This window comes from Brienomyrus brachyistius, chromosome 7 (assembly GCF_023856365.1).
Source record: "Brienomyrus brachyistius isolate T26 chromosome 7, BBRACH_0.4, whole genome shotgun sequence".
Taxonomy (NCBI): domain Eukaryota; kingdom Metazoa; phylum Chordata; class Actinopteri; order Osteoglossiformes; family Mormyridae; genus Brienomyrus; species Brienomyrus brachyistius.
In genome coordinates, this window is record NC_064539.1 from 446,412 (window position 1) to 469,991 (window position 23,580).

A 23,580-nucleotide genomic window follows, 5' to 3' on the forward strand; every position below is an offset into this window, starting at 1 on the left:
CACATGTTTCTCTGTTAAGATGTTAGTATGCGCTGATATAACAATATGTATACAGAAATGGAGATTATGGTTAACTAGTTGATTACGCCAGTGTTTCCCAATCTGGTTCTTGGGAACCCACAGACAGTTCAGATGGTAACTGGGTCAATATTAATGACGAGTATCTGGTAGGGAGTTCGGAGGGAGCAAAAATTTGGACCAATTGTGGGTCCCTGAATGACCGGACTGGAAAACACTATATTACAGTTAGCATGACTGTGGCCTCTGTTACTTAATTCTACTGCACTCACTACATCTGTTTGCCTGTTACTTTCCAGTCACTTTGGATAAAAGCATTTGATGATTAAATGTCACTTTAAAGTGCCATGTGTATGTGCCAAAAACAGGGCAATCAACTAAGTAATATAGGCGTGCAGTTATTAATAGACTGTTTTGTCCTTGCACATGGTTAATTTTGTACTCTTCTGCTCCTGGTCAGCAGTAATTTATAGTAACACTTCTTTGGCATTATGTCATGTGGTGACACCTGGTTTTCCCAGCTGTTAGGTCACATGAAAACCCCCTGAGGACACGAAAGCAATCATGGTCAGAAGTACTGTTCAGTAGCAGGGCTTGGTGTTATTTACTGTATTACAGAAAAAAATGGCAGGATGCATTGTTGTAATCTGAATATCGTATTTTCATTGTTAACCTGGCCATTAGGCCATACATGTGACAGAGCTCCTTTGCTAACTTGCTTATATAAATTTAGAAATGCCTTTTTTCGACATCCTGGTTATTAAAAACTCCCTAAAAAACAGCTAATTCTAAACTTTCTGAAATTCACTTTGCCACTGCCCCCCCCTCCCCCACCATGGAAAGATATCAGGAATGACTGCAAGAATCTTTCAAAAATGCAATGTATGCCCCCTTGTGGCTGAAATAGCTATCTGTTAGTCTGTCTGTTGGTCTGTGACGTAAATCTGCAATTTATCTACATTTTTACAGTTTTTCCTCAAATGCTAAAACACATTTCACAAACGTTTCCTCCATGTTCCCCAATGTCTAAACACAACACCCTTTTCTAAAGCTACATAAACACAACCACACCTTCTCACTTCAAAACTCAAACTTTCACACCAAAAGAACAGCTCGAAGCTTTCAAAAATGTAAACACTATACACATCATTACACACTACAGCAAAACAATTGAAAACACAATGCTCAATTTGTGAGAAGGTTCTTTGTTTCATAACTGCCAATGCATATTTTTAGAAACTTTACAGTAACGGAACTTCTTAGATCTCTGCAGAGGATTAGGCATTTAGATTTGTGAGTTTCATATGAAGAGTATAAATCTATAGAAAATTCTGCATGTACACTACTGTAACACAACTCAATGTAAAAACAGAATCTATTGCACACAACAGTACTCTTGAATACACCACACACACACACACCACAATCACTGTGCGGCATCATGTCGCTGAGCTGCATCGGGCCACATCACCTCATCCATATCGCAGGCTATATTGTCTCTTGCCAGGCACCGCGGGAAAAACGCCCTGGAATGGTGAATCCATCCTTGGAAGGCCTCCACTGGGATATCAACACAGGTCAGCTCCATTGCCCTTAGGAGGTTCTCTCTAGTGTATGGTTGTCTGTCGTAAACCTTCCATCTCCACGATGAGAAGAACTCCTCTATAGGGTTCAGGAAAGGTGAGTAGGGTGGCAGACAGACGTTTAAAAAGTGGTTACTGTTGGTGGTGAACCACCCTGATTTGGTTTGTTCTGTGGAAGCGGACATTGTCCCAAATGATCACATAAATGTTATGTGCGGGCCCAGGATGGTGTTTTTGGCGGTCCAGGAGGATGTCTTTTAGCTCCTCTAGGAAGGTGAGGAGACGTTGGGTGTTGTAAGACCCAAGGACAGCATGCCGGTGGACAAGCCCCTCCGAACCCATGGCCGCAAAAAGAGTAATATTACCCCCCCCGTTGGCGAGGAACCTCAGTGATGGCTCTTTGGCCAATGATGTTACAGCCTCTTTGCCTTCGTTTCTGCAGGTTGAAGCCAGCCTCATCCAGGAAGAGGTACTCATGAGGTCTGGCCATCGCGTCCAACTGTAATATCTTCTGTGAAAATGTGAAAGTGCACAGGTGTTCAGAACAGTCAATCAGGTAGCACAGTATTGTCCAGAAGTAATGTAGGCCACTGAGCAACACAGTATGTCCACTAACTGTCCTGTGAACATGGATGTATACTTACTTGCACATACTCGTAACGTAGGTCTTTGTGTCGCGCAGAGTTGCGCTCAAAGGGAACCCTATAGACCTGTTTCATCCGTATCCTTTGGCGCCGGAGAACTCGGTCTATTGTGGCCAAGCTGACATCATCAATGCTCTCAAAGTTGACATTATCGGCAATGACTTTGTCTCTGATCTCCCGGAGTCTGTTGAGGTTGTTCTCACGAACCATATCCACAATGAGGGTGTCTTGTGCTGCTGTAAATATGGCAACCCTCCCACCTCTATGTGGCATTCTTTCAACTCTAAAGAAAGAAACATGTGATGTCAATTGACATGTTTTACAATAACAACTGATTTGAAACCAATAGACTACTTTCACAGGTTTGCAAAACTGTATTGTGACAAAGAAAGCAATAGAGTACAATATCTGTTGTGTTGTCTGAATGCCCTGATAATGGTGGCCACAGTGAACCTACTCAGGTTTGGACGGACTCTTAGTCCTGCTTCAGCCATTGTCATGCCATGGACAATGCCATGGTCAATGACTGTTGCTCGCATCTCGTCCGTAATGATGGTGCGAGGTTGTCTTGCTCTCCCTCCTGGACCTTCTCCTCTTCCTCATTGGCCTGCTCCTCTTCTTCCATGGCCAGCTCCTCTCCCTCCTCTGACTCGAATTCTTCTTCCCCTGACTCTGCCATCATCCATTGTGTGTGTTTGGAATCTTCAGCAAACTCTGAACTCTGAACTTGCTTTTATACATGTGGTCACAGCATTAACAACAAGTGTCTTCAATTTTGAGTCGTTATGTGTAATGAATGACGCCAGGTGTGTTCATTGTGTTCAAATATTGCTGACTGTGGCAAGCATTTTGCATCACATGAGCTTTCATTTGAGAATATGAGCAGAATTCTTTTGCAACTTGTGTTTTAGCAAGGAAAAATGTGTTTAGATTTATGAGAACGGAGGATTGTGTTTTTTGAATTGTGTCTTCATGTGAAATGTGTTTATGATATTGGAAAATGATGGCTAGATTTAGTAAATGTGTTTAGACAACTGGTCATTTGGTTTAGAGGATTGGCTTTTGTGTTTTAGCATTTGAGAAAAACTGTAATTTGTCCTGCAGTCCTGACTTACAGAAGCAAATCTCTTGTCTCTTGTATTTTAACTTGTAGCCCTTTGAGATCTTGTGATATAAAAGGCATTATAAATAAAATGTATTATTATTATTATTATTATTATTAGCTTCCGGGATAGGCTCCGGACCCCCCGCGACCCAGTAGGATAAGCGGTTTGGAAAATGGATGGATGGATTATTATTATTATTATTATTAACGAGATGACAGACGGATGTCAGGCAACAGTGCTTTAAGCCAACAAACTGCTTAATTACCTGGGCTTAATTGGGTCAATATTAATGAGTATGAAGGCTGATTTTTTTTTTTTTAAAGGAATATGTCTTTCCTTTTCCTTTGATTCCTGCCCCTGTTATGTGTGAATTGAGTAGCACCGTTGCCTCATATTTGGGGTCTTGATTCCTGCCCCCATTCTGTGTGAATGTAGTTGCACATTCTTCCATTGTTTCTCAGGTTACTTTCTGCGCTGCAGTTGGGCTAATGACAATAGCCGTAAGCCTATGTTCAAAAGAGCCAAATTGGGGCATGATTTCACATTTTAATTTATAATAATTGCACCTTTAGATTATGAAGGCTACTCTGATGAATGACAGGTCTACCAAGTGCAATCACCATTCACTGCTGAGGACCCTGTTCATGATGTGGTCACTTGATCAGTCGTGAGATAACTGCCCCAAACAGATTAACAAACTGTCTTACTTCTCAGCTCTGAAGCCGTGAAGCTCACATTCTGTGCAGTGTCCCTCTTTAACAACTAATGCATCTTGGGCAACGTATTTGCTGTATCCGGATCCTGCACCAGGCAGGAGCAACTAAGCAGAATGTTCTGGCAAAGCCAGCATGGGCCACACAGAAGAATATATACCATCCCCCCCCCCCCCCCCCCCGGCAATTTGTTTAGTCCTTTCTAATGTCATTTCATGGCAGTGCTCGTCAGATATTTAATACCCAAGGACATCTAATATATACAGTAGAAGTAACACAGCAAGGGCTAGGAATGCTTTAGCTGGTGAACTCACTTTTTCCATGAGGCTGTAGCTCCACAATCATTGTGGAAATACACTGGCAAGAGCCCCCACTTGCATTATGCCTGGGAAGAAGTGCCCCCCCCCCCCCAGCCTAGAGTACTGATTTCTAACATTGTTATTTTATATTAGGCCAATACTGATTATATTTCAATGAAGGATTGATTTTTTTATATAAACAATGAATCCTAATGATGTCATATCTGAATAACTTCAGATAACGATAGTTCATGCATCCACCCATTTTCTGTAACTGCTTGTCTTATTCATGGTCACAGGGAGGGTCCAGAGCTTATAGCCACAAGACAGCAAACAACCCAGGATGGGGTTCCAACCCATCACATGGCAAACTCTCACACATGCACACCTATGGGTAATTTGGCAACTCCAATTAATCTCAAAGCAGCCACAGAAAGCCCTGCAATGACTCAGGGAGAACGTGCACATTCCACACCCATAGACCCATGGTGGAGACTTAAGCCTAGGTCCCAAAGGTGTGAGGCAACAGTGCAGACTATTGTACTACTGCACCTTCCCTACAACAGCAACAACAGCACCAACAACAATTATCATTATTTTGATGATTTTTGATGTTTTCAATTAATGCACATTTGTAATATTAATAGTATGATCTAAAAGCCTTCTTAAACTTTGTGTACTAAGCATCGTGCCTGTAATTGAATATTCATTTGTTTGAAGCAATTCTGACAGCAATCGCTCATACTATAAGTGAATTATAAGCATGCTCTCTGCATTCATTAATACGGATGTCCTTTCCATTCCTTGAGCAGACCCTTAAGGAAATTAAACCTATAAAATGTTGGCTGCAAAAAATTATGAAACAGGGCCCTGGCTCACAGATAAGTATCCAATTTGTCTCTGAGTGAAGCCAGCTAGCTTGTAAGTGCAGGGAATCAAGTGCTGCATGACTGATGCCTTTCCAATGTACTCTGGCTTTTAAAAGAATGGAAATGAAGTGCTGAGCAGAAGCCTGTATGTTCAGGATTGGGAGGTTAAAATAATAGATTAGCTTCAGACAGCAGTGGTGTTTACCACCACTCAAACTAAACATTTGTTCGGGGGGGGGGGGGCAATACAGTCATTACACCTGGAGGGCATAAGTGTTTGAGTTGGGACCAAGAAACAACAAACTCGTACTGGTAGGAAGATTTTGTGAATATAAATTAGCACGTGCTTACTGGAACCAGTGCATGGTTGAGACAGTGGAACTGCAGTTACTGGGTGCTAATGTATAACTGGCTTTGGATGTTGAATCCACTACGTTGTTTCTTTTTGTTTATCTGAATGAAGGCCTGTGTTGGGTTGACGCCCCATCCTGGATTGTTCCCTGCCTCACGACTGTAGCCTGGGGGAGAGGATCTGGACCCCCGCAACCCTGAACCAGACAAGCGGTTTCAAACAATGGATGAATAGATGGATGATGGCGTAATAGAACTTGCATCTATTCATGTCCAGCACTTATGAGGCCCTGAGCTGGACTCGATTTCCAACAAAGGAGCCGTCATAGTTTATATTTCTCATTTTCAACTCAAATGAAGGGTCTTTGAGAACCCAGTCCTATATAGGTGGGTGATAAATCTAATACAGTCAAAAACTTACAGCTGTAACTGACAAACACAAACTACATATGGAGAATATAATACTATGGTGTTGTAGTGGCTGAATGTGGTATTAGGAAACTATTAATTTACATATGAAAGTGCAACTAAACTAAAACAAAACTGAAGTGCTACATGTGAACACACTGTATCATGGATACAGACATACTCCCTAAGAAGACAGGAACAAAAAAGCTGCCACTTTGTGATGTATTGTGGGCTTTTAGTTCCTATCTCTCCCTTGTTCATATGTGTGTGGCGGTCTCAAGGGCAATGGTGACAAAGGTGACGAGATGTTCAAAGTGCGTTATGGAAGCTTGGAGGTGCATCGCTGCCCCCTTCTGGTAGAGGGCGGTCGCGTTTTCCTCTGTTGTACGTTACATCATTCAAAAATGAAAAACACATTAAAAGCACAGGAATAAATAAAGATATCAGATAGTAAAATTGTAATCACCAATATGCAGAAAATGTATTTACTTATAGATTATAAAATTAAATATTAAATATTTTGACTTCAAGAATTCCAAATGATTAAAGCAATGCATGACTAATGCTACTTGATTCCAAACTACATCAATTTGGTATTAATTTGATTACCGATAATTCGTGTGTTACTTGTCTTTCTTTAATTTTCAACATTTCAACATTTTTTGCTCAGGTTGTTGTAACCACAGATGTCTTTGCCTCCCGTTGAAATGTACGAATATTATGTTGGACATTTGTTGCAGAACATAACAGATTCAGATCTTTTCAAGACGTCTTTCAGAAAATTTTTTGCACGCTTATATTTACGGGGCTTAGTCTCTTTCTCTTATCTAATGTCAACGTAAATCAATACACCCGTAGAATTCTGATTTCCCGGGAAGCCATTTGATTATGCGAAGATGTGCTTATAGGTAAACGCAAAAGGGCTATGGCTAACAAACACAGCTTCTGGCAATCATCTTCAAAATCAATTCCCATGGCCACAGTCCTGAATGTAATTATGATTCAAAGAAAAAAGGAACCTCGCAAATATTTCCAGTATTGTAATCACATGGTGGAATATCTGCTTCTCATTTGAAGTGCACTTCAAATAGTGTGTTCAGACTTTAAACTCTCTGGAAATGAATCTCTGTTCTCAATTAAGGGCACATGTATGGAAAAAATGCAAGACCAATCCTAAGGCAATGTGTTACAAGAAACTGTAGTAAAGTATTACACCTACATATTTTAAAATAGCGATTATAACATGATTTAATGAGAATATACACTGCAGAATATAAGAATTCATTTTTAAAAAGAATGTGTTTTTCTTTAAATAATTCCTTCCTTTAGGGTTTGTTCAGATTTAACTTAGGTTTATATTTAAACCCGGTTGGGGTGGGGGGTGCTGTTGGTAACATTTGCTGATGAGATGGGGGTGCTGGCAGTTAAATTAATCAGCCAAATTTAGTTAAGTTTTTACGTTCCAATTTTTCCCGAGGTGGGGCGTGGCCTCTGTTGTGTTGGGGCCTTATGCTTTAGGCAGGGGCGTACCTAGAAACTTTGGACCCCTGACAAAATGTCACTATCCCCTAACCCCCGGCCCAATATTACATATTCAAGGGCCCCAGTTAAGTGCTGGGCCCCCTGAATCTGCCAGGGTATCCATGCCACTTCGACACCGCTTTCAGTAGATAGTGTACAGGTAGTTTGGCAGACATAATGTTTGTTGCAGTTTGTCATGTAAACTCTAAAATAAGAGCTTGATTTGGGAGGAGGGGCGGCATGGTGGTGCAGTGGTTAGCACTGTTGCCTCACACCTCTGGGACCCGGGTTCGAATCTCCGCCTGGGTCACATGTGTGTGGAGTTTGCATGTTCTCCCCATGTTGTCGTGGGGTTTTCTCCGGGTACTCCGGTTTCCCCCCACAGTCCAAAAACATGCTGAGGCTAATTGGACTTGCTGAATTGCCCGTAGGAATGCATGTGAGAGTGACTGGTGTGTGAGTGTGCCCTGCGATGGGCTGGCCCCCCATCCTGGGTTGTTCCCTGCCTCGTGCCCATTGCTTCCGGGATAGGCTCCGGACCCCCCGCGACCCAATAGGATAAGCGGTTTGGAAAATGGATGGATGGATGGATTTGGGAGGATATACGAGGACATATTCTGTAGACATTCTGACGGCTCAGTAATCTAACAAAAATATTTGTTTTTTTAAGACGAATTGGTAAGATAATGTTACTTACCTTCCCAACTTTACTCAAATTGAGACAAAATACTTAGGACAAATACCAGAACCACAATTCACGTGTCCCCAGTACAAACAATCCTAAATATTTACTGCTGTTACTATTTTAAGATTTTTATCCGGGTCCAGTTAAAGGCAATCAGTAGATTATAAAAGCGCCTGGATCACTAATCTCACTCTTTTTCAAGTCCAAAACACGCCGTGACTTGTCTACTTTATAACTAAAGGTGTGAAAGGATATGGGGTTCAAATTAATGTTCTCAGCAGCGGGCTGTTACACCCCTGGCAATACTCTCGTCACCGTGAGCGTGTCGATGACGCCTTTCCCACCAATGCGACCATGTGCCTAACAGATTAAAGATGGCGTCCGGACAGCAATGGGTGTTAGTTGAGATGGTGCAGGCTTTCTATGAGGTAATTATGCAATATTATTAAAATTTTTCTTGCCGGAAAGGAAATTCTGTACTTGCCTCGGAAGTTATTCGTATTTAAATGTTTATTCGGATGATTTCAATGGCGGTGAAGGCAAAAAACTCATGTTTTCTTATTTTCAGAACTTAGAACGATTTCCGGAAGTGTTGTTAAGAATGTACGGCGTGATTGTCGGTCAAACTGCCCAATAAGCTTATTGGACACGCCTACGGCCGTCACGTGTCTTGTGGAGTGTGCCTATTAAATAAAGAGAAATCGTGCGTTCAACCAATAAGAACATAGTAAGGAGGGTTTCAAATATACAGGAAGTTTGTATTTTGAATTACATGTATAGTAATGTTTTACCCTTTTTTAACTTAACATGCCCAATTGGTTCTAAATCTTTCCCGGTTTAAAACCGCTAGAAGAATAGCTTGGCAGTCCGCAGCTGTAGAGACTTAACATTGTCCTCGAAATAAACTTACTAGTCTAGGGTCTGAGCTCGCACACAAGTAAAGTACTCCGTGGATTTTGGGTCTCCTATAAGGAAACATTAACTTTTTCAATTCGGTTGTAACATCACATGAGAAATTTTATACACGAATAAAACAACCATTTACTTATTACGTGTGGATACATAGAAATACCGTATCTGCTAGGTGGTAATATGTTGACGTGGAGTAACGAAATGCACGTTTAGGCGTGCAATAGTTGCCTTTCACGTAAAACAACGACGGAATAATTTACGTACTAAGATATCGTGCAAATGGTTTTTCTAATGCCAAAAGACTTTTAACTAAGATCTCAGCTGAACGCTTAAATACTTTTCAAACGAAATCTACTTCGAACATGCGATGTTCCGTAAAATTAGGCGGTAACAGGCAAGTCTTATGTAAGCAGCAAGCAATGGAAGCATTGTTGCTTTTCATATGGTATAGTTTTAGTCTTTTGCTGACGTTTTAATTTGTCATTGCAGTTATTTTAGGTCGCATTGGGTAGATAAATTATAACAGAGTTGGGCGGTACAAACCATTTAAATTCAGGTTTTGGTTGGTTTATTTGTAACATGAAGATACGGTTATTTTCTGTTTTTATGTTCCCTACATTCTGTGATTCTTACTCCACTGCACTCTGAGTGCGCCTGTGAATAATTTTGGGTTTTTTAATTGGGACAGTGCATTATATCTAAGTGTGCACGCACGTGTATATGTACATGCACATTCGCGTGATAAGTCTTAATCCTATAACCCCAGTTGTACCTTAATTACCTGCTTTGTTTTGTTTCACAGGCCCCTGCTTACCATCTAATACTAGAGGGAATTCTCATATTATGGATTATCCGACTCTTGTTCTCAAAGACATACAAATTGCAGGAGAGATCAGATCTCACAGAAAAGGTAATTAAAAAAAACAGTATATGTAAATGTCAGGTGGTTTGTGCCATGGACTAATGATTAAAAGCTCAAATAGTGCACGTTCCATTTGTGCATATAATAAGTCCTGACCCTTTATGACACTGTCGGCATCCTTTACAGGAAAAGGAAGAACTAATTGAAGAGTGGCAACCTGAAGCGCTTGTGCCTCCAGTATCGAAGGACCATCCGTCCCTCAACTATAACGTAGTTAGCGGGTCAGCAGTGGTTCCCATTGTGCTTATTACTTTAAATAAAAAGGAAGCAATGTCAATGTACCAGATAGGCCTAATTTATGGATTTTCTGTTTATTACCAGGCTTTTATAAACAGTATTTTAAAGTGTATTGGTTGCATAATCAAAGAAGCCGTGGCTAACCACATGCTACTTGTAATGTTTCATCTCTGCAGCCCTCCAAGCCACAAAATTATTGTCAATGGGAAGGAGTGCATTAACTTTGCATCGTTTAACTTTTTGGGCCTCCTGGACAATGAGCGAGTCAAGGTTGGTGTCTGTTTCACAGGAATCATTTTTTCAAATGGAAAGCAGAGGCAGTAGCCCTATATTTTATATATCCTTTCTGTTTATTGTTGTACATTGTGCTTTCAAAACATAGAGCTTTTTGTCCTTGGATTAGTAATGTGATTTACCATTATTGAGTTTTCTGACCAAGCACTGGTAATGTTTCTTTGAAAATTTAATTTGAACGAAGCTGAGGAGAACAACAGCACGACATCCTTTGAAAGAGTAGTGGATTAAGAACACATTAAGTCAGTTTATCAAGAGAAAAAAGCTGGTGTTAAAGTAGGTTTACGCCATTATTCTTTATGCTTTAAAGGCATGAGTGAATCTCTCCCTTGTTTTCTTTCCCTTTATAGAAACAAGCTCTGTTGTCTCTTAAAAAGTATGGGGTTGGCACATGTGGACCAAGAGGATTTTATGGGACTTTTGGTAATTACAAAATGCGGAATTTATTTTTTTAAAACACTGAATGTTAACAAATATGAAGTTTGGTGTTAATGTACGCTTGTCAGAAAACCCACTTTTTTTTCAGAGCCCTAAGCACTTTGAGCAGGTTCTCAATGTTTGTTCTAAACTTTATGTTCACAAACAGACGTCCACCTGGAATTAGAAGATCGTTTGGCGAAATTCATGAGAACAGAGGAAGCGATCATCTATTCCTATGGCTTTGCGACGATAGCCAGTGCCATCCCTGCGTACTCCAAGAGAGGCGACATGGTGTTTGTGTGCGTATCTCCGCAGCACCCCCTTCATCAGAATGACACTGGCATAACCCTTGACCGCCTGTTCTCACTTCTGCTCTTTTCTCATCTGCATGCCCAGAGATGAGGCGGCCTGTTTCTCGATCCAGAAGGGACTGCAAGCCTCGCGCAGCTTAATCAAGTACTTCAAACATAATGACATGGACGACCTGGAGAGGCTGCTGAAAGAACAGGAAGTGGAGGATCAGAAGGTGTGCCCAAGGGGCTGCTGGGTAAATGTGTGATGCCTATGATATCCTTGGACTACAGAGGGAGCCTTTTTTTCTTCTGTTTCTTCCCCTCTAGAATCCACGAAAAGCCCGTGTGACCCGGAGATTCATCGTAGTGGAAGGCTTGTATGTAAACACTGGTGATATTTGTCCTCTTCCTGAACTGGTAGGTTTCTTGTATGAAAACAGTACTGAATCCTGTCTTACGTTGTCAACGATGACGAACATCAGTAATAAGAAACTACATACACCACATTTATTTCCTAAAACAAAGTTGTGTGTTAATACTGAATCTTGTTAAGCATGATTTCTTTTTTTTTTCCGGGATTTGTTTGCTTATTGTAAGTTCTTTCCCAGTTGACTAACCGCTTTGTAATAATTGTCCAACAGCTGAAGCTGAAGTACAAATATAAGATTCGCATCTTCCTGGAAGAAAGCTTGTCGTTTGGGGTTCTGGGAGATCACGGTCGAGGGGTCACCGAGCACTTTGGGGTCAACGTGAGTACGGAAGAAATTTCAAAGTTTATCCCAGGACAGTCCTACCTAAGAATGTAGAGCAGTTTGAGTTTTTATTTTTTTTTTGTTTAGAAAATAATAATTTTTGCTTTCAGATTGATGACATTGATCTAATCAGTGCAAACATGGAAAATGCCTTGGCTTCTATTGGTGGCTTCTGCTGTGGAAGATCCTTTGTCATAGACCATCAGGTACAGACTTGCTTGTGTTACAATGTGCATCTCAAATCAGTGTGGTCCCTCTGACCCATTATGTTATTTTTTTTTATTACCATAGTCTAAACTTTTGAATTTTTCTATCAGTGGGTTAGGCTTCAATGCCTGTGATTGGAAGAATGCTGGATTCTATCCTGTCCTCGGCAGTATAGTCATATCTCCATTGGGCCCTTGAGCAAGGCTCTTAACCCCCTGACATGCTCCAGAGGTGACGGTTGGGTGACTGACCCTGTGCTGACCTCTGACCTGTATGTGTTGGATGATGGGATATGTAGGACGAAGCATTGCTACACATAACACATCTACGTTTCACAAGCGTTAGCTGCATGTTTGTAGCAAGGTGAAAATGCCATTTGCTTCGTCCGCAGCGCCTGTCCGGCCAGGGCTACTGCTTCTCTGCCTCCCTGCCGCCGATGCTGGCCACGGCTGCCATCGAGGCCCTCAACATCATGGAGGAAGACCCCGGTAGGTGGCAGCTCATGCTTGCTGACAGGCGTAGCTGCGGTGCTGAGCGGAGAGCGGCAGCATAAACACCGGGGGTTGCATCAGGCGACCACACATGATTTGCTTACTCCACATACCGGGCGTTTATGATCTGTTTTGATAATAAGGGTCTTAAAAGATTTTCAGCGTATCATGTGTTTGAAGGCGAGCTTTCAGCACTCTGCAATGAATCGGCACGGCTTCTGTGATCTTGCTGATTCATAGCACGTGCGTCGCTGTCAGCCCGGACATTCACTTCCAGGGTTCTTCCCCCTTCCCACATTCTGGAAAATTGGAATAACGAGTTAGAATTCCTGGCAGCATTCCTAAATCAGTGGATGGTGAGCCCACCGAGCCCTTAACCCAAACTAGGTATTGTCAACCTGTCCATACGCGGACAATCATGTCTGTTGCAAGACTCCTCTGTATCCGTGATCAAACGCTATGGGTATGTTTCCGAATGCCATGTCCGTGGCATAATTCTCATTTTAATCTCAATGTTCGTCAGAATTTGTCATGGTGTTGACCCCTGACCCTCAACCGATCCAGGGACAGGCTGCCCCTACTTGCTGCTCTTCATTATTGTATCACTTTGCACAAAAGCATCTGTTTAATAATGCTGCATTCCATTTAACCTGAAGTTGGAATTTCTGAGTTTTTACTCGGAAATTTCAACTGGAATGCCCCCTGAAGTTGGAATTCTGTCTCAAAGTCAGAGGTACCTTTGCAATCCCGAACTCGGCAAAAGATGGTGGCACCCTTGATCAACAGAAGTTAAAGCTGTAGTTTTTATGCTGTTTATTAGCACTTGATTCTTATTTGTGTCTTATTAAATCGGTCGTACACACAGTACTGTCCAACCGTTATCTGTAGACGTGTTGCTATGGTGGTGTTATGCGTAAACCGCATAATGCATTGTAATCAACTGGTATTGTTAACGGTGGCTAACAAGGAACTTTATTACAACTGGGGTCTGTTTCAGAAAGCAGGATTTCATGCTTAGCCGATAGTCTGTGCTAAATGTAAGTGAATGAAGATGAAGGCTATTTTAAATCTGACAAGTTATCCGGCTAAAGTAAATGAAATCCTATTTTTTTTTTTTTCACACGGGTATGGCTCAGTGGCTTTCCAATTCAAGTGTGCGTGATTCCCAGTTCCAACTTCCCACCTCCGAGGTAAATGGAACGCAGCATAAGTAAATGTACAGTCTTCCCGATCAGCCTCAGCGACGGAGCCTAGTTCTTCCTCATCAGGGTAAAAGGATTTCTGGATCGCATGTGACTGAAGACTTTGAACTAAGAACCGAGTACCATGCAGCATACATCTTCTTTTTAATGTTTTGTGTGTTTCTCTCCTTTTCCAGAAATTTTCACCATCCTAAGGGAGAAATGCAAACATGTCCACAAAGCCCTGCAAGGGTGAGTAAATTATGCACCTCTGTAGAAGGAGGGATGTTGGCTAAGGTGTCTGATTTCCAGTCTAAACGCTGATCTATCTAAACCACTCGCATATGTGCTCAATAAAAGTACGGGGGAATCGGGATTTGTTTTACAGTTACAATGTAAATAACGTTGGTGTTCTCAGAGGATGAAACCGGTTTGGGAATGGAGTTTGTTTTTTGTTCAAAGCCGAAAGTTCAATGGCTTTGCTTTCAAGATGTTTTATTGACCATGTGCAACAAGTGCAAAGGAATTCTAACTCGTTCAGCCTCACCAGACACAGAGGTTGGCTAACAGTGCATTAAAAAGCTGGCTAACAGATGCGCAATAAGGCAGTGAAAGCACAGAAGATGTATGACACAAGTGCCATAATCATCATTTCAGCTCCTGGATATGTTTGTTCATGGGACAAAGACACTGTCACAGAATCTCGGTTGTACAAAGTGTACTTGCAGCTATGATTAAATGATATTCCAGTAAGAGGACTATTAAGTGCTTCACATGTATGGATTCTACCTCCCATAAAGTCCTGTGGTATCTGGATCCTGTCCTGCACTCTTTTTATGGAATACGTGTGATTTATGGCACAGCATGGAGATCATTTTTGTGGTCTTATATCTGGGCCTGTGGGTTTGGTTCACACTTTTGGCTCTGTACCTGCATTTTGTGGTAGGTTCTCCTTTGTCCAAAGAGACAGTTAGGCTGACTGGCATCTTCAGCTTACCCATAATGCCCTGTGTGGAACTGGTGTCCCGTCCAGGATATCCTATGGCTTGAGCTGTCTGCCTCCTGTGGGAGGCCCCATGTTTTGTTATGGGGGTCATTGTCATTTATCATCGGGGGTTTTTTTCCCATCTCCTAACAGGATCCCAGGTCTGAAGGTTGTTGGGGAGCCCTTCACCCCAGCTATCCATCTGCAGCTGGAGAGGAGCTCTGGATCCAGGGACCATGATGTTAAAACCCTGAAGAGCATCGTAGATTATGTAAGAGCACCACCGAAGCAGCTGCGGATCATCGATCATAATTTGATGGCCGTCTTATCAGACTTCGTTAATGATGTAGTCTGTTTTAACAAAAGCCAGTATACAGACCAGCACCACCACTGTAAGGAGAATGATATTGCGGTATTTGTTTCTCTATAAGCCTCCTGTTGAATGTGAGTGATGGGTACTCATGTTGAGTGTAGTTGTGTGAACTCGGTAACGTCTTTCCTCAGTGTATGGACAGGCAGATCGCTCTCACTCAGGCTCGCTATTTGGACAAAGAGGAAAGGTTTCTCCCTCCACCGAGGTAAAAATGACGGCACTTTACGCACCACTCACTGTATTCCCACAAAGCCTCGTACCAAATGTAAACAGGACTGTTTTCCAACTGCGTTCTTCTGCTACTTTCTAGCACAGGAGAATCTACTACTTCAGTTTAGTTCAGCTGTGCGACTTATTCCTGCGGCACAGGAATTCACTGAAAGAACATGTCAAAAAAATCTGAATCAAAATTTGCTTTACTGGCCAGGTAGACCTGCACGTACTAGGAATTTGTCTTGGCAGTGTTGGTGCAGACATTGACGAGCAACAAAATTTTTCTTTATATTTATAAAAAAAAGACATTGAAGTATGAGCAATGGTGCAAATCAGTACAGTTCAGTCAATAAATAGCTATTTACAGAATGTGCAGTGTGAACAAGTCCAACTAGCTGTGTGTGTTTTAAGTTCTGCCACCTTCCCAAATGCATATGTAAACAAATACAACAAAGCAACAGCTAACAGACATTTCTGTACTGTAATATTCTATATTTGTATTTATGTGGGAAATACTGCATTCGATTGACTGATTACATCGCGGTGTGTTTACAGCCTTTCCAAAGGTCTCTTCTCTTAAACAAAAGCAGCTGGCGTCGCCCAGTGGGGGGCTGGCAGTGAACGTCATTCATTGCCTAACCTCGCCTAACTCCGCACATGCTCATCTCCACAGCATCCGAGTGGTGGTGACCGTCGAGCAGACGGAGGAGGAGATCGACAGAGCGGCGGCCTCCATCAGGGTAGCGGCCGCCGCCATCCTGAAGTAGCGCCTTGGTGACCAACACCACACGGGTCGCCGCCGAGCATCCTCGGTTTTGGGAGCTACTCCTTTCCTGCGAGAGGGTGGGGGGCAAGTGATTGGGAAGGGTAGCTCCACATTAATGTGCCCTACGTTATTCGTAACTTCAGAGGGTGCCAGTCAGGGGTTACTATACTGACAAGATGTGCATCCAATGTCAAGTTCAACTTGGTAGCACTGTTTGATTTAGTTTTTTTTTTTTTATTTTTTTTTTTCCTGTTGTTACACTAAGACCATCTTTTATTTCATGTTTGTCACTTATAACAAATAAATTTTGACTTAGGTTTCATTTGGTGTGTTATCCCTGTGCTTGTGCTAGGACAGAACAGCAGGAACACCTAACAGTACATTAATATCGAGGTGTAGGGCCACCACCTAACTTCAGAACTGCTTAAAACTTATTGAATTACTTTAATGTGAGTCCTGTGTTGTGGGACATCAAACTGGTCTTCAAAAAGGCAGACCTCCAGTGAGTAGTGAATGAGGTGGAAACTTGCTCTCACTGCCTCACACTCAGAGGCAGATATGAAGTCCAGAAAGTAAAAATCCAGACCAAGATTTTGTTTCAACCAACCAGTTGAGTGCTGTGTGACTGTGCCTCTTTATTCTCAACCTATTGGTTGAAACAAAATCTTGGTCTGGATTTTTACTTTCTGGACCTGAACCGTCCAACTTTGCTCACACCCCATACTCCAGAACTTCCCATGAAGGTTTGATGGTGTTCGGATCTGGTGATTGAGGAGGTTCTGGAAGGTGTTTTGGCCTCCTATTGGTATTTATGAAGCCACTCCAGAACGTGTTTAGTGATATGCGTGGGGATATTTTTAAGTTGTAATATGAGAACATCATGAGGGAACAGCGTTTGTGCCATAGAGCCCCTATGTCCTCATCTTCCTCAGCCGCTAAACAATCATGCAGATCAATCATTGGACCTCATGACTCCCACAAGACGGCTGCAAATGTCAACAGAAATTTGGGGTTAAAAGCTGAACCCTGGAAAAGTGAGCCCATGTTAAATTGCTGATGGGTCCAGGTTTTATGCTCCTGTCAGGTTATATGTTGTTGTGCATTGACTTAGGACAAGAGTGGTTTCTGATTGGTTACCCTGCTGTAAATCTCTCCCCCCCCCCCCAGTACCTCATGATTTATTTTGTGGAGATTGGGTCACAGAGGCACCAAATCAGTTTCCTACTGATTCTCGGGATGTCTATTTTTTGGGGGCAGCTGTCCTGTTAAGTGTCCTTCCATCCCTGTTGGTGGACTCTTCCTTTTCACTGTTGCAGTCTGTCAATGCTGTCATGATGGTTTGGTGATTTATTTATTTTTTTTTCCCTTGACACATTAAATCATATTGCTGTTCTTATAGGTGATTTTTATCTGCAGTTCAGGCACAGAGTCTCTGGGTCATATTGCTTTGAAAACTGTGTTTAGTATTTCACTTCTGTTATTTTGTCCATTCCCAGTAATCCCCTTAACCGTAGATTCACCACCAAATCCAAAGTGTTTATGAACCCAAAGAGCAGTTCAGGAATACTCCAATGGGGTATTACAGAGTGAGGAAATTCTTTCATGTATATATTTCAACAGCTACCGAAATCGTCATGCATATATTGCAAAGATGAGACTGGCCATAAAGTGAATTAAGAATGCCATTCTTTGTGTCTGTGTTTTCGCTTGCTTGAGAGAGAGTGCGTAATTCTGCGGGAAATGCACAAATAACGTTTTAAATGGATTATAGGGCCCGGATTACCATTCATCTTTTGGCATGCATAAACTTGCCTTGCCTCCCTCACTATTTGCCTTTTGGGCAATATATTGAGCACTGGAATTTCTGCAAACGGTAAAATCATGTTTCTGTGTTAGCGACGATGGTTCATCTATATTTAACTGGCCATATTCAACTTTTTACGATTTTTTTAACAGCATAATATATTTTCTAATAACGTTGCCGTAGCTAATGATAATTAACAACAAACCAGCTATCAGAATTCGTGCGTTTTATACGCAAATACCGCATCCGTTTAAATTGCTATTATATCACATTTCTATCAAAATAGGATTAGATTCCAATTATAAGAACATTACTCAATACGCAGAGCCTGTAATGTGACTTTTCCTGTGAGTTTTGTCAAATGGACCAAACAATGAGTGAATTACGAAATGAAACGTAATCAGATTATCTTAAAACTGTCAAGGCTCGTTGCTCTTATGACAAAACACGCATTAATCCTGTAAAAAAACAAACGTCAATTAAATGGGCCATATGAGATTCAGACGATAGACTAGACTTGTAATCTAGGTCGTGGTATTCAGTCTCTGTTAAAAAGATTCTTATTAATGCACAACCTTATAGCTCATATCCGAAAGTTAATGTTCATTATTTGGTGTTATTGTGAGTAAAATAAATCCTTGCTTGATAGTTTTGCTCTTGTCCAAGCGTGTAGGGACTTCTTTGGCATATAGGGGGCGCATTAACCACGCCGAGAGGCCGCCGAACGCACGGCCCTTTGGGAGCGTTTTATACTGCGTTCTATGCTACGTCATAAGTGGCTGGAGAGCTTCTCCGGTCCTTTTTTTTTAAAGTGAGATTCACGTAACTCTGGCTAAGGATAGGGACTGCTGATGGTTTGCCTTTGATTTTTACGCTATGAAATGCGCCGTTATATCAGAAACGCAAAACATAAGCTGGGCTTTTATTCAGATCTTGTAACTTTTTTTTGTTTATGTTATTTTAAGCTTTGATTATTCATACGTAAGGGATTTTTTTACGAAGCAGTATAGGACAGAGGGGAGTTTCAATACCTGTGCCGCAGATCGGATGCGATTTACATAGTAATTTACGAAGTTTCTCAAACTTGTGCGAAGGAGTTTGCAACTTTGTGGAGCGATGCATAAATCAAGGATAAAGTCGGCTGTTCCGATATCCTTGCTGATGTTAGCGGCTTTGTTGGTTCCGAGTCTGAGATGCACAGGTAAGTTTGTTTTCTTTTATATTTAATACTGAATACGCTGTTTTTTTCAGTCACGCGCATGGTGAATGCCGCGGGATTAATCGGTTTTACTTAAAACAATTATTTTGCAGAGAAGCCGTGCATTTAGTGTCTTATTTAGAGCATTCATTTTGTTCTTGCAATCAAGGAAGATATACAAGTAACTGATGAGTTTTTGACTGCTACATTTTTCGTTTACGTTTAAATTAAATTAAAGCTGTTCCTTTTGTACTGGAGTGGTTTACACACCATGTTCTTTATTTTAATAAAGTCTATAGTGTCTGACAGAAGTACAAATGGTTCTTTTATACGCAGGAAATATTCCAGGATTCGGTTCAACGAGCGCAACAATTTGTTTTTATAGCTGGATAAACAAAGGTAGTTAACATCGGATCCAGGGTCTTTTGAGACGTTTCGGCTCGCATCGTTTTAAAAGGGTCTATCAGCTCCGGAGGCAAGAGGGCGTTTTCTGTTCGTTATTTATAGCCAACGAGCTTTATTCACTGAAAGAGCTTTAGGAAGCTATGTGCTCAGACACCTTCCAGAAACTGGGCAAGAGAATGCAGTTTTGGGTGCATTGTGTATTTAAATCAAACCAGTTAATGCCTGGCATTATTATCAAGATGTTTAAGTCCCGTGGAATTTAAGTGCAGATGGGCTGCCATGGCATAGCAGCGGTCTGTTAATCAGATGCATATTTGAAAGCGCGCTCTTGTCTTTGTCGGGCTTGCTAATCCATTTACCTGTCCATGGGGGGTAACAGATGTCGAGATTTCCTGTTTTCGGTTTGTATTCCCGGCTTCTGCCATTTGGTATTTGGACTAGGGGGATGGGATCATTTAGGACCATGTCGCCTTGTTAACCTTATTTTGTTTTTTGATAATTACCCGCTACGTATCTACATGATAATACTACTACTAATAAAACCAGAGTTTTAATTTATTTATCCAGTAGAGGTACGTCACTTAGTTTCAGTGGATACAAAGTACTGTACAGGTATGCTCTTCAATTTTACCCCAGGAGGCGAAAGAGAAACGTTTCGATTGCACATTTCCATGTGGTTCTTACCTACGAGCACAAAGCTAAAAAGGAAAAACCGTCTTATAAAGCCGATTTATCCCTGCTATCGCGTTCAGTTGGTTTGCAATGCGCTTGCGCAAAGATATGTTGATAAGCATCTTTGATTTACTTTTCCGAAGTTAAAGACACCCCCTCCATTTAAAAAGGGTGAGCTTTTGGCGATCCACAGGAGGTTCACAGCAGTTAGCCCAGTCAAAAGGTGCGTGCGTGAGTGTGTGTGTGTGTGTGTGGGGGGGTGCATATTCAATAGGGGCATTGATGTGGTAATTGATTCACTTGCTAATAACAGTTCTTGCCCACGTATGATGTATTGACTAGGGCTTTATGCAAAGCAGCATTCCGTTCCTAAAGAGGCCTTAATTTTTAAATGTAACTGGTGTTTATGATTTGATTATATGTGGGGGGGTTTTTTATCCGTTTCTTGTACTGTCACGATCTGAGGGATGATCAGGCACTGCTGGTGCACTGTCTGTTGTTAAGGACCTTCGTTTCAGTGCAGATTTAAGGTCAGTAGGTAGCAGCATGACTTGATTGATGCTTCACCTTCTTTTTTTGTCCTCCCTTGTCTGGGGGGGGGGGGGTCCTCTGGTGTCAGTGGTGATGTTATATGATCAAAAGCAGGCTTTTCAGGGTACATGTGGCTCCCGCTGCTGGTTTATGCCGGGGAAAGAAACGATGGTGATAGATTTAATGATTTGTGAGCTGAAGTTGGTGTACTTGACCGGATGTGGTCGCGGAGCAGGTCTGAGTTTGGCGTGTTAATCTTGTGTTAGCCATGTTGACATGTGGTTGGCTGGTCGTCTTAGTAGCTCCAGTTTCATGTCAAAACCCAGAGCATAGTTTCCTCATTGCCGTCCAGCCATCTCATTTTCCATTTATTCAGTTTTAATCATAGCATTACAAGCCTTAAATGTTATGGAGCCTCTTCGGCCATCCAATAGTTTTGAACTGCCAATCAAACGAAAGCTCCATACTGAGGACTGTGTTTAAGCGACATGATGAAATGGCTCTTTGTTAATCGGCAGTGTTCGGCGAGCATAAGTCGAACCTTTGTCCTCTGTTTTGAAGGTAATTATGGGCTGGTGACAAGCACGGTGGGTTTAGTCAGGCTGATGTAGCCGGACCGCCGCCAATAAAAGAGCAGTGGAACGTGGCACTGTGGGTAGCTATGATGTCATCAGGATCCCGTGGTGATAGAGCAGCCGTTTCCCTGCTCCGCTGTCAGTGTGACGTGAGGCAGCTGTTCGCAGACTAGGCGACGCTGCTCTCATTTCTGTGGTCAGTTTCTTTAAAACACTGGGCCCTTAAGCCCCAACTCCCCCCCCACCCCCCGACCTGAAAAGACCTGGCGACGATTCCCCTTTTGCCGAGGCGTAGGTCTGGAGCATAGCTGTGGCCGCGGGAAATGCATATGTAGTGATCCAGAAGCCTTTTCCGGAAATTTCTTGTCATATTTAGGTCTCTAGTAAATGCAGCATGTACAGAGTGAAAGGGTATGCTTGTGAGGGGGATGGGGGGGGGTGTTCTGATGTTCTTGCATTTTGTGACATACCACACTAGAAGGATCTCTGCTGGACAAGTGGGTCAGGCGAGGCCATGCATGCAGTGAAATGTTCCAGAGTTATGCATGTTGTTATATCCAGTGACCTGAGCTGCATCTGCCAGGGACAGGAGCTCACTGATTTCACGTGATTCACTTTAATTCAGTACAGACATTGGTGGCTGCTGGTATCAACTTATGGCTGCTAATCAGCAATTGAAAGTCAATGGTAAACTGCTTGGGAAAGGTCTGCACTGAGGGAGCTGTGCTACATTAACATCATCCCTGAACATCTAAGCTAGTTCATCAGGACTCCCATGATTTTGCTAGTATGCCAATTGAAAAGCAGTGCTTGGCATTCTGCCAGTTGTACTTTTCGGAGGCTTCATCGGAAGCAGATCCCGTCGTGGGAAATGCATTCAGCAGGTGAGATGCTCAAGATGCCAGAGAAGTTTTGGAAGAGGACCCTGATAAAAAAAGGCCACTTGAAGTGCATGGAGATGTGTGTCTCGGAGGAACAAAATGCCCAAGAGGCTCAGTGCCACAGAACTGATAAATCATTTTCAGGACTGACTGAAAATCATCAGAGGGACAGAATGATACTCTACGAAAAGGAGAGAATGCCAGCATTTAGAAATTAATTTTGGTTTCTTAAATATTTATTATACTTACGTGGTGCTTTTACAGATTTAGTGTCAATAGGTAACACATGTTAAAACTGTTAAATGCTTAATTTTCTTAACTTGTGTTTTTTTCTTTTGGTCTATTTTAAAAAGGATACTTAACAAATAATGTCTATAAATGGTTAGATGTATGGACAGAAGAATGTTATTCATCTCATACATGAGTTGTTTAATTGAAATATTTCTGTAGCTTCAATAACCACGATCCATTATGCAACACACCTAGGAAGGGCTAACACTTTTGATTTGGTATTTAAAAAATTTTGGCTGCGGCCCTGAATTTTTTAATATTTTAATTCTGTAAATGAAGTATATTAGGACATTTAACTCTGCCTGGTTGAGCTTTTAAGTCAGACTTCGGAATGTACCATAAGCTCCACAATGCCATTTATTGGTATTGGTCCAAAACTACTGACTGCAGGTGTTGGGTTTTTAAAAAATCTTTTCTGGTGCACCCCTGAAAATGAAAAATGGGCTGTTCCTGGAATGTGTACCTTCTTAATGAGAAATGGGGGGAAAATACATCATTTTAGCTTTTTGGGAAATGTATGCAGTGGTCGGGATCCTATAGGGAGGAGAGTAAACCTCCCTCCTAAACTTGAAGGTTGCTTGAACTGGCTTTACGTCTGAACCTAATTATCCAATTATTCTAGACGATGCATTAACTCAGATTTATGGATTACAGCTCCAATGAAAGTTTGCCTGGTTTTTCCGCAAAGACTTATTTTAGATCAATAAAAGCTGCTACACTCAGTTGTCTGCCTTTAAATTGCATAGCATTTTAAACAGGCTCTTTTTGAAGAGTGTCTCCTAGTTTTGTAAGAGCGATCACAACAGAACATGATTTCATTAAGGATTTTGAAACTGCCGTCTATGCTGGGACAGAGAAGAATTCGGCCGAGTAGGGGCGCAGTACTTGACTCGGAGCTGCCAGATTTTACTTTGATTTGAAGCCAATTATTTTTCGCCCGTGGGTGTTGAATGCTTTGGGTTGTCTTATTCCCACTGTTG

The 23,580-nt window shown here is 41.8% G+C and overlaps 2 protein-coding genes across 3 annotated transcripts in view; both read left to right on the forward strand.

Moving 5' to 3' along the window:
• Positions 1–8,423: 8,423 nt before the first annotated feature.
• On the forward strand, positions 8,424–17,928 carry sptlc1 (serine palmitoyltransferase, long chain base subunit 1). Its single transcript, XM_049020299.1, has 15 exons — positions 8,424–8,625; positions 9,912–10,019; positions 10,158–10,252; positions 10,445–10,538; positions 10,913–10,985; positions 11,149–11,281; positions 11,379–11,508; positions 11,603–11,692; positions 11,917–12,024; positions 12,138–12,233; positions 12,626–12,722; positions 14,104–14,158; positions 15,045–15,162; positions 15,396–15,469; positions 16,151–17,928. Exons 1-15 carry the CDS (start codon positions 8,572–8,574, stop codon positions 16,242–16,244), a joined length of 1,419 nt encoding a protein of 472 aa, XP_048876256.1. The 5' UTR covers positions 8,424–8,571; the 3' UTR covers positions 16,245–17,928.
• Positions 17,929–18,815: 887 nt separating this feature from the next.
• Positions 18,816–23,580, forward strand: part of ror2 (receptor tyrosine kinase-like orphan receptor 2) — a 66,184-nt gene continuing 61,419 nt past the window's right edge. For both annotated transcript variants that reach the window (XM_049020001.1, XM_049020002.1), the window contains exon 1: positions 18,816–19,248. In XM_049020001.1, coding sequence (XP_048875958.1) covers positions 19,164–19,248 — 85 coding nt within the window. In that variant the 5' untranslated portion in view covers positions 18,816–19,163. The remainder of the gene's footprint in view (positions 19,249–23,580) is intronic.

Bases quoted from the DNA above. Each gene is read 5' to 3' on its own strand.
- sptlc1 (XM_049020299.1), top strand. From the start codon at position 8,572: ATGGCGTCCGGACAGCAATGGGTGTTAGTTGAGATGGTGCAGGCTTTC. The intron at 10,253-10,444 runs GTCAGCAGTGGT...TCATCTCTGCAG, and splicing joins AACTATAACGTAGTTAGCGG to CCCTCCAAGCCACAAAATTA. The intron at 11,509-11,602 runs GTGTGCCCAAGG...CTTCCCCTCTAG, and splicing joins AGGAAGTGGAGGATCAGAAG to AATCCACGAAAAGCCCGTGT.